Genomic DNA, 15,780 nt, shown 5'->3' with positions numbered 1-15,780 from the left:
TATACAGGGAACCAAGAGTGATGGGAAAGAAACCAGAACTCAAATCACTGATTTGGAGCAGAAGGAAGGAATAAACATTCAACCAGAACAGAATGAAGAAACAAGAATTCAAAAAAATGAGGAGAAGCCTAGGAACCTCTGGGACAACTTTAAATATTCCAACATCTGAATCATAGGGGTGCCGGAAGGAGAAGAGGAAGAACAAGAAATTGGAAACAGTTGAAAAAATAATAAAGGAGAACTTCCTCAATCTGGGAAAGGAAATAGATTTTCAGAAAGTCCAGGAAGCTCAGAGAGTTTGAAAGAAGTTGGACCCAAGGAAGCACACACCAAGATACATTGTAATTACATTAGCCAAGGTTAAAGATAAGGAGAAAATCTTAAAAGCAGCAATAGAAAAGGAGACAGTTACTTAGAAAGGAGTGCCTACAAGACTCTCAGCTGATTTCACAAGAAACCTTGCAGGTAAGAACGGGCTGGAAAGAAGTACTTGAAGTCATGAAAGGCAAGGACCTACATCCAAGATTGCTCTATCCAGCAAAACTATCATTTAGAATAGAAGGGCAGATAAGTGCTTCTCAGAAAAGGTCAAGTTAAAGGAGTTCATCATCACCGAGCCCTTATTTTATGAACTGTTAAAGTGACTTATCTAAGAAAAAGAAGATATCAAAACTATGAATAGTAAAATGACAACAATCTCACAACTATCAATAACTGAGCCCCAAAAAACACACTAAGCAAACAAGTAGAACAAGAATAGAATCACAGAAATGGAGATCACATGGAGGGTTATTAGCAGGGAATGGGAGGGGAGAGAATGAGGGAAAAGGTAGAGGGAATAGGAAGCATAAATGGTAGGTACAAAATAGGGGGAGGTTAAGAATAGTATAGGAAATGGAGAAGCTAAAGAACTTACGTGTACAACCTATGGATGTCAACTAAGGAAAAGGGAGGGGAATGCTGGTGGGAGGAGGGTGCAGGGCAGAGGGGAATAAAGGGGAGAAGGAAATGGGACAACTCTAATATCATAATCAGTAAAATAGGCTTAAGAAATAAATGAAATTAATAAGCAAAAGAAACTGTAGGTAAGTTAGGTAATCTTTTAGACTTAATTGAAGGTATTCTATACATTTTTATTACATTTATAAAACAGCATATAAAATACTTGGCTTATTAAAAACCACATCTTTATACCCTGTACATTAAAAATTGATCATTTTAAAAACCTCTTTTGGTGGGCACACAATGTGGACTTTCCAGGTAATGTAATGCTGTTCTTTCTACTCTGTACAACCTCTCCCTAATGCCTATACTATATTTTCTTTCTTAGATGTTTGGCAAGTTTATTCACTTGGTAACTCTCTTATATCTTCCTCCTGTCCACAAATAAAGTTTCTCTTACTACAAACACATATTCTTTATAAGAAAATGAAAATCTCCATCAGGAAAAGGAAAAAATAATCCTAATTTCATCCACCCATTGAGAACCTTTATGAACATCCTAATATATATTCTGATTGATTCTTGTTTTGAAATACTGCTGGTTAAAAAAAATTAGCTTAGTTTTGCAAATTTATACTGGCTTTTATTATTACTTTTATAATATTTAACCACAATTTTCTAAACATGATGATATTACTATTTTCTTCATAGAAAGTGGAGCAGTTCCAAAAAGAAAAGATCCTTTATCACATACTAGTAACTCACTGCCTCGTTCAAAAACAGTTTTGAAAGCCGGATCCACAGGTCTTTCAGGCCACCACAGAGCACCTAGTTGCAGTGGTTTATCCATGGTTTCTGGAGTGAGACAAGGACCTGGTGCTGCAGCTGCCACTCATAAGGTATTTAGAGAGAGAATTTAATTGCTGTGCTTTTGCAAGTAGAAAATTGAACATGATGTGCTTGCTTCAGTTTATGACAAGTACTTTATAATACCTTAAATAATTGATAAGTTCCCACAAAGTTAAATGTAATTTTTCTTTTTTAAAAAATCTTTAGGGGGAACTTGCTATTAAAAAGCAAATTTTATTTCACCTCCTTTTGGACCTAATTAGGCTTTATAGTAAGTGTGCTTATTCAGTTTTATATATGCTATACAGTTCATTTTAAAGTGGTTATTCTTTTAATTATTTAAACCTATGTAAATGTTTTGCAACATTTACAAAGTATTTTATAAACACACTTAGAGTTTTGTTACAATTCTAACAAGTATCAAAATTATATGACTTCATTGTCATAGAGCCTTTAAAATAGTGACATAGAGTCACTTTTATAGTGACTGAATCTCTCTGGATAAAATCCTCTGTGAAACCATTTCATACCAAATGTCATTCTGTAGTGCATACCATTTTACCTTGGAGTAATATACATTTAAAAAAATTCTTATATTTCTTATTTTTAAATCTTTAATTCAATGTACTTTAAAATTAATTAGCATGTGAAAAGTGTAAATGTTAGGTTGTATTTTCACATTAAAATTTTATGTCCTTTAAGAGTACACCAAAAACAAATAGAACAAATAAACCTTCTACCCCTACAACTGCTACTCGTAAAAAGAAAGACCTGAAGAATTTTAGAAATGTGGACAGCAACCTTGCGAACCTTATAATGAATGAAATTGTGGACAAGTAAGTTTTGCCATCTAAAGTGTTTTATTTTACAGTTTTAATTTTGAATTTTATTTATAAAATATATCATGAGTGAAATAGATAATAAATACCTTCTCTAATTTACATATTTAATTTTTTGATGGTTTTTAATTTCTATAAATGTAGAAAATAATTGCCTTACTGATTTAACCATAGTTGCAAGTTAACATAAAAAGGTTATTGTTTCAAAAAGCTTAGGCTTCATTGTATAATAACTGAAGCATATTTCTATTGTGGAGATAACTGAAATTCTGTTTTTTAGTGGAACGGCTGTTAAATTTGATGATATAGCTGGTCAAGAGTTAGCAAAACAAGCACTGCAAGAAATTGTCATCCTTCCTTCTCTGAGGCCTGAGGTAAGGACTGTATATTCTCATTTTTCTGAATCAACATCCATTACTGAGACTATAGTAGCAATAGAGATGTTCCAGCTATGCTAGAATAATTCATGTAACAGTAGATTTAATGGTTTTGGTTTTTTTGTTTTGTTTTGTTTTGTTTTTTTTTTTAAGAAAAACCCTAGCATTTGCAGTTGACTTAGTAATTATAAGAGAAGAGAATAACTATATGGATTCCTAATTCCCAACACATTTTTAACATGAATAGAAGAAATAGGTAACAGGGTAAGAGGGATTTAAAATTAAAAGACAGGGCCCTGACCCATGTGGCTTAGTTGCTTAGGTGTCATTCCAGAAAGGAAAAGGTCGCTGGTTCGATTCCTGGTTAGGGCACACACCTAGATTGTGGGTTCAGTCCCTGGTCAGGGCACGTACAAGAGGCAACAGATCAATTCTCTCCTTCTCTTTCTCCATCCCTCCCCATCTCTATAAAATAAATAAATAAATAAGCTTTTTTAAAAAGTTAAAAGCGCCCTGGCTGGCATAGCTCAGTGGATTAAGCGTGGGCTGTGAACCGAAGTGTCGCAGGTTCGATTCCCAGTCAGGGTACATGCCTGGGTTGCAGGCCATGACCCCCAGCAACCACACATTGATGTTTCTCTCTCTCTTTCTCCCTCCCTTTCCTCTCTAAAAATAAATAAATAAAATCTTTAAAAGAAAAATTAAAAGCATTGAACTCAGATTAGATTGCTAAGGGCTTAGAAGGGTGGGGAATGAGATGTTTATCAAGGTTATAAGCTTTCAGTTATATGATGAATAAGTTCTAGGGATCTAAAGTTGAGCATGGTAAGTGTAGTCAACAATATTGTATATTTGGAAGTTGTTGTAAGAGTAGAGCTTTAATTTTCTTACCATAACAACAACAAAATGGTAATTTTGTAAGGTGAAGGATGTATTAACTAACTTTACTGTGATAAACATTTTGCAGTACATGTGTATATCAAATCATCACATTGTATACCTTAAACTTATGTAATGTTATGTAGAATATATCTCAATAAAGCTGGAAAAAGATTAAAAACAAAGAGGTACAGTATTCAACACAGTGTATCATTGACAAAGGAACAGACAAGTAGATCATAGAACAGAATACAGAACACAGAAATAGGCCCACATAAATATTGTCAAGTTATTTTTGACAGAGGAGCAAAGGCAGTTTAATGAAGAAGAGATAGTTTTTTGGACAAATGGTTCTGGAGCAGGTAGAGATACACATGTAAAACAATGAATCTAGACACACACTTTACACTTTGCACAAAAATTAATTTAAAATTAGTGACAGACCCAAATGGAAGAGGCAAACTAACTGTAATAACCCAAGGAGATAACATAGGAGAAAATATAGGTGATCTTTGGTTCAAGGATGACTTATTAGATACAACACCAAAAGCATGATCCTTGAAAGAAAAATTGTTAAGTTGAACTTCATTAAAATTGAAAATTTCTTTGAAAGACATTGTTAAGAGAATGAAAAGACAAATCACAGACTGGGAGAGAATCTTTGCCAAACACATTATGTGACAAAAGACTGGAATCCAAAATATGCAAAGAGTTTTTAAAACTCACCAGTAAGAAAACAAATAACTCAATTAAAAATTTTGGACTCATTTGGGCCTGTCTGCTTAGACTCAGTGGATTGAGTGTTGGCCTGCGAACCAAAGGGTCACCGGTTCTATTCCTAGTCAGGGCACATGCCTGGGTTGCAGGCCAGGTCCCCAGTTGGTGGCGCACAAGAAGCAACCACACATTGATGTTTCTCTCCCTCTCTTTCTCCCTCCCTTCCCCTCTCTCTAAAAATAAATAAATAAATAAATCTAAAAAAATTTTTTTTGACTCATTTGGGTAAATACTAGGCAGCATGATTGCTAGATAGTATAAGATTATGTTTATTTTGTAAGAAAGTTTGTAAGTGTCTTCCAGTGTGGCTGTGTCATTTTGCTTTCCACCAACAATGAATGAGTTCCTGTCACTCCACATCATCAGCATTTGGTGATGTTAATGTTATGGATATTAGCCATTCTACTAAGTGGGTAATAGAATCTTAATGTTGTTTAACTTGAAATTCCCTAATGACAAATGATGTTGAGTATTTTTTCATTTTTTCTTTACGTTTTAACACTTATTTTGCTCAATTTTATTTGTAACACTCATCCATGTGCAGCTATAGCTCATCCTTTTTCATTGCAGTATAATAGTTCATTGTATGCTTATACTGTATTACAGTGTATTCATCCATTCTTCTGTTGAGGGACATTCGGGTGGTTTCCACTTCAAAATTGTTATCATCGTTCATGTATACAACTCAGTTGCACAAGTATGGAGTTTTTCTAGGATAGATACATAAAAATTGCTATGACTTAGAACATGTACATTTGCTTTTTTGTATATAAAGCCAAACTATTTTCCAAAGTACTTGTATCATTTATAGTTCCATCAGCCACTTATGAGAGTTTGCATTCCTCCACATTTTTACTAAGAATTGCTATAGTCAGGAAAAAAAATGCTTTTCCTAATAATCGTAATTGGTTGTGGTTTTAAATTTGCATTTTCCTGATAACTAAGAGTATCTTTTCATATGTTATTGTCCATTTCACTTGTGAAATTCCTGTTTGTGTTCATTTTTCTATTAGATTGTCTTTTTGTAAAATATATTTTATTGATTTTGCTATTACATTGTCTCAAGTTTTCCCCCATGCCCGATACCCCCTTCCTTCCAGCAGTCCCCCCCTTTAGTTCATGTCCATGGGTCATGCATGTAAGTTCTTTGGCTTCTCCATTTCCTAACTATTCTTAACATTCCCTGTCTATTTGCACCTACCAATTATGCTTCTTTTTTTTTTAAATATATTTTATTGATGATGCTATTACAGTTGTCCCATTTCCCCTCTTCATTTTCCTCCACCCTGCACACCCTCTCCCACCCACATTCCCCCCTTTAGTTTATGTCCATGTGTCATAAGTTCTTTAGCTTGTACATTTCCCATACTATTCTTGCCCTCCCCCTATCTATTTTCTACCTACCATCTATGCTACTTATTCTCTATACCTTTTCCCCCCTCTCTCCTTCTCCCACTCCCCTGTTGCTAACCCTCCGTGTGATCTCCATTCCTGTGGTTCTGTTCCTGTTCTAGTTGTTTGCTTGGTTTCTTTTGGTTTTGCTTTAGGTATAGTTGTTCATAATTGTGAGTTTGCTCTCATTTTACTATACATTTTTTTATCTTCTTTTTCTTAGAGCAGTCCCTTTAACATTTCATAAAATAAGGGCTTGGTGATGATGAACTCTTTTAATTCGACCTTATCTGAGAAGCACTTTATCTGCCCTTCCATTCTAAATGAAAACTTTGCTGGATAGAGCAATCTTAAATGCAGGTCCTTGCCTTTCATGACTTGGAATACTTCTTTCCAGCCCCTTCTTGCCTGTAAGGTCTCTTCCTAGAAATCAGCTGACAGTCTGGTGGGAACTCCTTTGTAGGTGACCCTCCTTACCTCTTGCTGCTTCTAGGATTCTCTCCTTCATTTTTACTTTTGCTAATGTAATTATGATGTGCCTTGGTGTGTTCCTTCTTGGGTCCAACTTCTTTGGGACTCTCTGAGCTTCCTGGACTTCCTGGAAGTCCATTTCCTTTGCGAGAATGGGGAAGTTTTCCTTTATTATTTGTTCAAATAAGTTTTCCACTTGTTGCTCTTCCTCTTCTTCTGGTACCCCTATAATTCGGATGTTGGAACATTTCAAGATGTCCTGGAGGTTCCTAAGCCTCTCCTCATGTTTTTGAATTCTTATTTGTTCATTCTTTTCTGTGTGGTTGTTTCTTTTTTCCTTCTTGTCCACTCCTTTGATGTGAGACCCAGCTTTCTTTCCATCAGTATTGGTTCCCTGTGTATTTTTCTTCATTTCACTTATTGTAGCCTTCATTTGTTCATCTAATTTGCGACCAAAATCAACCAATTCTGTGAGCTTCCTCATCACCAGTGTTTTGAACTGTGCATCTGATAGGTTGACTATCTTGGTCGCTTAAAAGGATGGGTTCTGGGGCTTTCATTTGTTCTTCTGTTTGAGGCCTCTCCCTCTCTCCCTCTCTCTCTCTCTCTCTCTCTCTCTCTCTCTCTGTCTGTTTGGTTGCGCCTGTTACATAGCAGGGGCAGAGCCTTAGGTGTTCACCAGGGCTGGGCACCTCAGTCGCTGGGTTGTAACATTGTATGTGGTGGCGGGGTCGAGAGGGAACAATGGCACTTGCTCCGTTTTCCGTGGGACCTCAGTTCCTTCTGCTTCCCCCAAGCAAACTGGGCCTCTCTGGTGCCAGTTCCCATATGGGTGGGCTTGTGCACACTGTGGGACCCTCCAAGGACCTCTCCTGTGAGGCTGGGTGTCCCTCTATGTGCCTCAATTCCCACAGGTGCCCTTCATCAGTGTCCCAAGGCTCTATTTCCCAGCGCTGGGATCCTGGGTTGCGCGCACTGCCTTGCTTCACAATTGCCACCTCACTGGGTATGCCGGTTGCCACCCCTCAGCCAGCATCTGCCAGCCGCCACTTGCACACTCAGGGTCCACCCGCTGCGGTCTTGCATGCCCGGATGCCTTACGTGCCTGGTCCCAACTGTCTCTGCTCTCCATGCAGCGACCCACACCAGGCTGCCCGACTCTTCCCCTTTTGCCGGTCTGGATGAACGAGTCTGTTGCAACTTCTTGGTTGTCCAACTTCCATTCAGATCAATTTTCTGTCAGTTCTGGTTGTTATTCTGTTTCTAAATTTTTGTCCTAATCTTGGTTGTGGGAGGAGGCAAAGTGCATCCACCTATGCCTCCATCTTGGCCGGATGGAAGTCCATCTCCAGTTATGCTTCTTAATCTCTGTACCTTTTTCCCCATTTTCCCCTTTCCCCCTCCCAGCTGATAACCCTCCATGTAATTTCCATATCCATGATTTGTTTCCAGTTCTAGTGGTTTACTTAGTTTGTTTTTAATAGATTCAGTTGTTGATAGTTGTCAATTTGTTGCCCTTTTAATGTTCATAGTTTTGATTTTCTTTCTTAAATAAGGCCCTTTAACATTTTGTGTAATAGTAGCTCGGTGATGATGAACTCCTTTAGCTTTACCTTGTCTGGGAAGTACTTTATCTGCCCTTCCATTCTAAATGATGGCTTTGACTTTGGCCAAGATGGAGACGTAGGTAGGTACACTGTGGCTCCTCGCACAACCAAAATAAGGACAACAACAATTTAGAAACAAAATAACAACTAGAACTGATAGAAAATTGAACTGTATGGAAGTCCAACAACCAAGGAGTTAAAACAGACACATTCATTCTGACTGATAGGAAAGGCAGTCAGACGGCTGGGCTGAGAGGGGTCGCAGCACAAAAAGCGGCAGCACCAGCGCTCAAGGCACCCCAGGTGCCCAAGACCACAGCAGGTGGACCCTGGGCACACAAGCAGTGGCTGGCAGTCCCCAGGCATGGGATGGGAAAAGGCAGACCCAGCGAGGTGGCAATGGAGAAGCAAGGCACTGCGTGCAAGGCGGATGGCTGACCTGATGGTCCCACATTCGCGCGCAGATAAACCAGGTGAAACTGAGGAGCTAGGTAGACCGCACAACCCAGAGTCCCAGCATGGGGGAAATAAAGCCTCTAACACCGATCAAAAACACCTGTGGGGGTTGAGGCTCAGGGAGAGACTCCCAGCTTCACAGAAGAGTTCTTTGGAGAGACCCACAGGGTCCAAGAACGTGCACAAGCCCACCCACACAGGAATCAGCACCAGAAAGGCCCAGTTTGCTTGGGGGAAGCGGTGAAAGGGACTGAAATCTGAGAGAGAGCAGAGCAAGCGCTGTTGTTTCCTCTCGGACCTCTGCCCCACATACAGCTTCACAACCCAGACATTGCCACTGTCTGGCTTCTAGAGGTTTGCTCATCACTTGCCTCATTTCCATTTACTTCATCCGCTTCCTCTATGTGACTGGTGCCTTTCCAGCTGTTGCCCTGACAGTGAATCCACAGTGAGTTGGTTTGCCTACTTTCTAAGTCCATGCCAGCCCTGTCAACAAACTCTCCTGATAATCTGGCAGTTTCTTCTGCTGCCCCAACCCTCACTGGTTTTTACAGCCTGAAGTTACGGGTATTTATCTTTCCGGCACCGGAATCCTGGTCTGTGCGCCCTGGCTTGGGGCTGGGATCACTCGCTCCCAAAGTATCCCTACCGATTTTTATCCACCACATGTGAATGTGGGACCCCCCAAGCTGCCAACACCACTGCCACCTCTCTGTACCACACCAAATCTCCGTGCTTTTCTGCCCGCCTCCATGACTCTGACCTTCCTACCTTGTTGGGTTAATGTGACTTCTTTAAATTCTTGGTTGTCAAATGCTCATACAACCCTTTTTTTTTTTTAAGTTTCTGGGTGTTACTTGTTTTGCTGTCTAGTTGTAATTCTCTCTGTGGTTGTGTGAGGCAGCCAAGTGTGCCCACCAATGCCTCCACCTTGACTGAAAATCTCAAGTATTTTTTCACATGCATGTTTATTATCTGTATGTCTTCTTTCATGAGGTATCTGTTGAGATCTTTTTTAAAGTTTTTATTGATTTTGAGAGAGAGAGAGAGAGGCATCGACTTGTTGTACCACTCATTTACACATTTAGTGTTTGATTCTTATATGTGCCCTGACTGGGGATTTAACCCACAACCTTGCTGTATTAGGATGATGCTCCAACCAACTGAGTTACCTGGTCATGGCTGTTCAGCTCTTTTGCCCATATTTTCTTTTAATTGTTTTTATCCATTTACTTATTTTTGTCCATATAGTAGGATGTGAATTCCTCTTTCTCCTACATAGGTTCTAGAGGGAAGGGGTTCATGGGGAGGGAGGAAGTGATGAATAGATGGAACACAAGATTTTATAGGGCAGTGAAACCATTCTGCATGATACTGTAATAATGGATTAAATGATACAAACAGTATACCCTAATGTAAGCTATGGACTTTAGTTAATAATAATGAATCGGTATTATTCATCAGTTGTAAAAAATGTACCACACTAATACAAGATGTTATACTAAGGGGAAATGGGGGGGTGAGGAATTATATGGGAACTGCCTGTGCTTTTCATTCAATTTTCTATAAACCTAAAACCACACACAAAAATACTTTTTTAAGTTGAAAAATAAATATATAAACACATAAAAATTAAAAAGTTGAGCCCTGTCTGATGTGGCTTAGTGGATTGAGCTCCAGCCTGCAATTCCGTAGGTTCTCTGGTTTGATACCCAGTCAGGACACATGCCTGGGTTGCAGGCCACATCCCCAGTTGGGCACGTGCAAGAGGCAACTGATCGATGTATCTCTCTCACATAGATGTCTCTCCCTCTTTTTCTCCCTCCCTTTCTCTCTCTCCGAAAATAAATCAATAAAATCTTTTTTTAAAAGTTGAATATCAGCCACTTCAAATGGTCCCACTTAAAAGTTCATACACCTTTGCTATTAATTAAAACGTTAATAATTCTTGTGCTTCACCTTGAACCCTTGCCACATCCTGTGTTCCTGAGTCTGGAGACTCTGGTTTAATTTCCCTAGAATAAAACTCCTGCCTCCTTTGGTTGTGGAAGGGGAGCGCTTACCTAAGTGCTTTTGGTGTGGGGACAGGACTACAGATTAAGTTCTTCATTACAAATTGTTTTTTTTTTTTTTTTAATTCTCACTGGAGCACATGGTTATTGATTTTCAAGAGGGGGAAAGGGAGAGAGAGAGAAACATTCATAGGTTGCCTCTTGTAGGTTCCCTGAGTATGGCGACCGAACCTATAAGTTAGATATGTGCCCAGACCAGGAATGGAACCTGAGACCTTCCAGTTTATAGGATGCCACTCCAACCAGCCACTCCACACCAGCCAGGGCTCTTCATACAAACTTTTAAGCAGTTCCTGTGTTTTGAGCTGCCTACCTTACTGATGCTTTCTCTGGTACCTGATGCCTCCACTTCCTGAGTTTTTTCAGGGTTTTTGTTTGCATCAGCTTGCTCCTTGTATCCCTTTACAAGCAGGCACTTAGGTTTAAGCTCCCTCAGCTCTGCTAAATTATCACACTTCATCAGTTCTCCATCTACAAAAATCTATTGTGTCTTTTTGTTGTCTCTTTTCCTGTTCTTTTGTTTGGAAGATTTTTCTCTTTTTACTCATTACTATTATTTCACTGATAATTTCTAAAGGAAGTAGAGAGGGATACTTGTGTTCAGTAGTATGGCTTGTTTAACCCATTTGCTTCCATTTTGAGCAATGAGGATTCGGTTTTATATTTGTTTTCTTCTGTTTTTAATAATCATACTAGTTTATTGATTATGTGTTCTCAGCTCTGCTTTGGAGAATGGTACTGAAAAATGACACTTTTTAGATGACAAATAATTCTTAAAATGTTTGGGAAAAAGTTTCTCCAGAATCATAGTTGTATATATATTTTTAAGTTGTTCACAGGACTTAGAGCTCCTGCCAGAGGATTGTTACTCTTTGGTCCCCCTGGAAATGGGAAAACAATGCTGGTAAGAAATCTTTTTATATTTGTTCTTTATGACTTGCTTTTTGGTAATATACTTCACTAAAGTTTTTAAACTAGTTTTCAGTGACAAAATAGATGGAAAACCATATGTCCAGTCATATGTCGGTGCTGAGTAAATTTAACAATATAATTTGTTTATTGTTTCCCCAAATTAAATAATAAAATTTTCCCTTAAAAGAACTTACCTTAGTATATTATCTTCTTAACCCTTTATTTATTTATTATCTTAACAGCTTTATTTAAATAAACAGCATGATACAGATTTTTTTCTTTTTTTTTAATTGAAGTATAATCATACAACAGACTTTTTTTTTCCTCCAGTACACTTTTGCCAAACGTTTTCGCTGGGATCTAGATACCTCTTTCTCCTGCTTAACTTCTAGAAGGAAAAAGTAAAAGGGAAACAGTAACTTTTTTTCTTAGCTGTTTGTCTTTTTCTAACTGGTTATCTTTAGGAAGAGAATAACACCCTCTTTTTTTAAAATCCTTTCTCTATCCATTTTCCCTTATTAAAAGAAGGGAGTGTGGAAAGAAGCACAACTCTTCATAGGCCTTTTTTCTCATTGCTGAGAAGGAAACATTGCTGTATATTAGAAATTGTATTATACCTTATATTTTTAGAAATTGTTTTTGTGTGCTTAAATTGATCAAATATGTTTACCTTGTTAAAGCAAGATACTGAACTAATACAATATTTGCCTTTGTGATTTTTAAAGGCTAAAGCAGTGGCTGCAGAATCTAATGCAACCTTCTTTAATATAAGTGCAGCAAGTTTAACTTCAAAATATGTGAGTATTTTTTCCAGTATTGTCATGTTCTAACTTACAGTCTATTACTATGTTAAGTGTAAAGGGTAAAAACATTACACAAAAATATTTGTGAGTTTTATATCTATTATTCAGATATGATGACACTCACTCTTCATAGTAGAAAGTCATGTACATTCATTAGGGTCTTTTAAAATTAGAATTGTGTTGGCCCTGACTGGTGTGGCTCAGTGGGTTGGGCGTCATCCTGCAAAGTGAAAGGTTGCTGGTTCTATTCCCAGTCAGGGCATGTGCTTGCATTGCAGATTCCTTGTCCACTTGGGGCATGTGTGAGCAGCAATCTATGCAACCGATCGATGTTTCTCTCACATTGCTGTTTCTCTTTCTCCCTCCTTCCCCCCTCTCTAAAATAAATAAAATCTTTTTTTTTAAACAAAATAAAAAAAATAGAATTGTGCTGTCAAACACTACATTAGTTTTCTAGGGCTGTGTAACAAACTACCATAAATTGGCTGGCTTAACAGAAATTTATTATCTTATAGTTTTGGAGGCTAGAAGTCCAAGATCAGATAGATGTTGGCAGGGTTCTCAATTTTATAAAGTAATTAAAAGTAACTATAGCTCTAGCTACCGTAGCTCAGTGGGTTGAGTGCCGGCCTTGCCAATTCAATTCCCAGTCTGGGGCATATGGCTGGGTTGTGGGCCAGGCCCCCAGTAGGGGTATGTGAAAGGCAGCTACACAGTGCTATTTCTTTCCCTCTCTTTCTCCCTCCCTTCCCCTCTCTACAAATAAATAAATAAATAAAATATGTTTTTAAAGAAACTATAAGCAATACCTCTTTTCCTGGTTACATTTTGTTGCCTTTGTGAAATTTTATAAATAAAATTGTTATTAATGTAGGTTATCCAACTATGCATGTAATATAATGGAAAACACTGTCTTCAAAGTTCGAAGATAGGGATTCCTACATAGCTTTTCCATCCTGAGCTGGCCTGAAGAAAGTATCACTTCAGGCCTTGCTTCATTTGTAAAGTATTGATGTCATAAAAGGGGATCTCTTGCCGGTCCCTCCAGCTCTGAGAATATTTGTTTAATGATTCTAGGGCCAGTTGTTTTTTCATTTTTTAATGAAATTTTTAATAAAAACAATAGATGCCACCTAGAGGACAGAAGAGTTTTTACAGTAGATTACCCCTAACCTCATGACCCTTTCATTCAATGCTTCTGTGTATAGAGTTTTAGTATAATGTTTAAAGGGGTGTTCATAGACTTCCTGAACTACCTAAAAATATTTTTATATTTATTGGCATTGATATTGTGAGAATATGTTTTCAAGGTGTTCTTAATAGAAAAAGTTTTGTTCAGTAGAGCACTTTCTTACCTATCTGCTTTTATAAACGTACCCTGCAACCTGTGGCTTAAGGAATATGTATACCATCTCTTTCTCTCCTTTTGTATTTTCTCTTCCCACTAGTTTTACCTTTGAGTAATAGATATTTTATTCTTAAGACTTAGTGTTGAGAAGTACGGTGTCAAAACAGAGATATATTTTATTTTTTTATAGTACTTAACAGACTGCATTAAATAGTAAATAAGTGGTCTGTTTTCTAAAATTATAAGGGATATTTCAGTAACCTCCCTTATCTTCTTCCTATTTCCTTAAACCAAATCTAGCAAGGAAGGGAAATTAAATGTCCAGGTTATAGACTTTCAATCATGAAATTTTAAAAGCTGGAATAATGTTAATTTTTATGTCTATAATAATGTGCTATGCCTTATTGTAGGTGGGAGAAGGAGAAAAGTTGGTGAGAGCTCTTTTTGCTGTGGCTCGAGAACTTCAACCTTCTATAATTTTTATAGGTAAGAAGAATATGTTTACCAACTGAGTTAGTTAAACCTTCATGAAATATCCCTCTCCAAATATAAGAGGTAAGATAGGAACAAGTACAAGTATTCAGAAGGAAAAAGTTTTAAAGAAACACAAAGTTAAAGACTATCTAATGAACTAAGACTCACTATATTAATAATTTAAATAGTGAACTAGATTAATCTCAGATAACTCATATAGCTTGGCTTTTAATTCAAGTCTTATCCTTCTATTTCCTCTAGATGAAGTTGATAGCCTTTTGTGTGAAAGAAGAGAAGGAGAACATGATGCTAGCAGACGCCTAAAAACTGAATTTCTAATAGAATTTGATGGTGTAAGTATAGATTGTGATATTATTAATGTGGTAACATTTTAATGTATATATTTTTCTATTAAAACACAGGTTAGAAATACAGATATCTTTATTAATTTTTTGTTATTACTTTCTGTAACAGTACTAAAAACAATCTTTTGGCTTATAGGTTCAATCTGCTGGAGATGACAGAGTACTTGTAATGGGTGCAACTAATAGGCCACAAGAGCTCGATGAGGCTGTTCTCAGGTGGGAAGACTTACGTAGAAACACACATTTATCACAGATATGTTTAGTCATAAACATCTCATATTTCTTATTTCCTTCACTTTCAATTTGGAAACTGCATTAATTATTTTCCTCCTTATAACCATTCTCTGGCCTCTAATAAACATTTTTGAGGACAGGGCCAGCAGGATATCAGGAAAACTACTTTTCATTTTATGGCTGTAGGCAAATTGCTTATTCTTTCTGGGTTGGATTAAATTATCTTAAATTATCTTTGAATTATCCAAAATCAAATTTTACTCTTTTTTATTGGGCTTTTTGAGAAACTGATAAAAGCCAGATTCTTGGAAACTGTGTCATTTTCTCTGTTCTTGTGTGTTTGAACAAATTTGTCCCCTTCCTACTGGGAAGAAAGTTTGACCCAGCATAAAATTATTGGCCTCTCTTTTTTTTCCCCTGAGGAATCTATAACGTTGCCCTATTGTTTCTGGGGTTGGATGTTGCCTGCAAAAGTCTGAAGGCAGCCTACTATTATCCACATTCATGGATGAACTGGATTTTTTCTCACAGGATACAGTTTTCAATATTGAAATCTAGTTATTTGAAAACTGATGTTGATTGGTTTGTGTTTATTTTTCTGGGATTTGGTGTTTGTTTAAATTCATAGTTTGGGCCCTGGCTTGTGTGGCTCAGTGGATTGAATGCCAGCCTGTGAACTAAAGGTTCTCTGGTTCACTTCCCAGTCAGGACACATGCCTGGGTTGTGGGCCCAGGTCCCCAGTAGGGGGTACATGAGAGGCAACCACACGTTGAGTTTCTCTCCTTCTCTTTCTCCTTCCCTTCCCCTCTCTCTAAAAATAAATAAATTCATAGTTTGAAACCTCCTTTGTTTTGGGAAAGTTATCTTTATTTTTTTTCCTTCTACACACAATTTACACAAAATGTTGCATCTTTTTTTCTTCCATATCTATAATTTCCTTTCTAATCCTTTGAACTTTTAAGTCTTTTGTGTTTTGTCTCTT

The 15,780-nt window shown here is 37.5% G+C and overlaps 1 protein-coding gene across 5 annotated transcripts in view; it reads left to right on the top strand.

Annotated features, from left to right (window-relative positions):
• The window catches only part of SPAST (spastin), a 60,834-nt gene that overhangs the window by 32,852 nt on the left and 12,202 nt on the right, over positions 1 to 15,780 (top strand). For all 5 annotated transcript variants that reach the window (XM_045828097.1, XM_045828095.1, XM_045828096.1 and 2 more), the window contains 8 exons: positions 1,654 to 1,841; positions 2,494 to 2,627; positions 2,911 to 3,004; positions 11,491 to 11,565; positions 12,299 to 12,370; positions 14,135 to 14,210; positions 14,460 to 14,551; positions 14,700 to 14,779. In XM_045828097.1, coding sequence (XP_045684053.1) covers positions 1,654 to 1,841; positions 2,494 to 2,627; positions 2,911 to 3,004; positions 11,491 to 11,565; positions 12,299 to 12,370; positions 14,135 to 14,210; positions 14,460 to 14,551; positions 14,700 to 14,779 — 811 coding nt within the window. The remainder of the gene's footprint in view (positions 1 to 1,653; positions 1,842 to 2,493; positions 2,628 to 2,910; positions 3,005 to 11,490; positions 11,566 to 12,298; positions 12,371 to 14,134; positions 14,211 to 14,459; positions 14,552 to 14,699; positions 14,780 to 15,780) is intronic.

The sequence above is a fragment of the Phyllostomus hastatus genome, unplaced genomic scaffold (assembly GCF_019186645.2).
Source record: "Phyllostomus hastatus isolate PE091 unplaced genomic scaffold, TTU_PhHast_1.1 phas_scaffold_78, whole genome shotgun sequence".
Classification (NCBI taxonomy): domain Eukaryota; kingdom Metazoa; phylum Chordata; class Mammalia; order Chiroptera; family Phyllostomidae; genus Phyllostomus; species Phyllostomus hastatus.
This window is presented reverse-complemented; position numbering and strand designations above follow the sequence as displayed.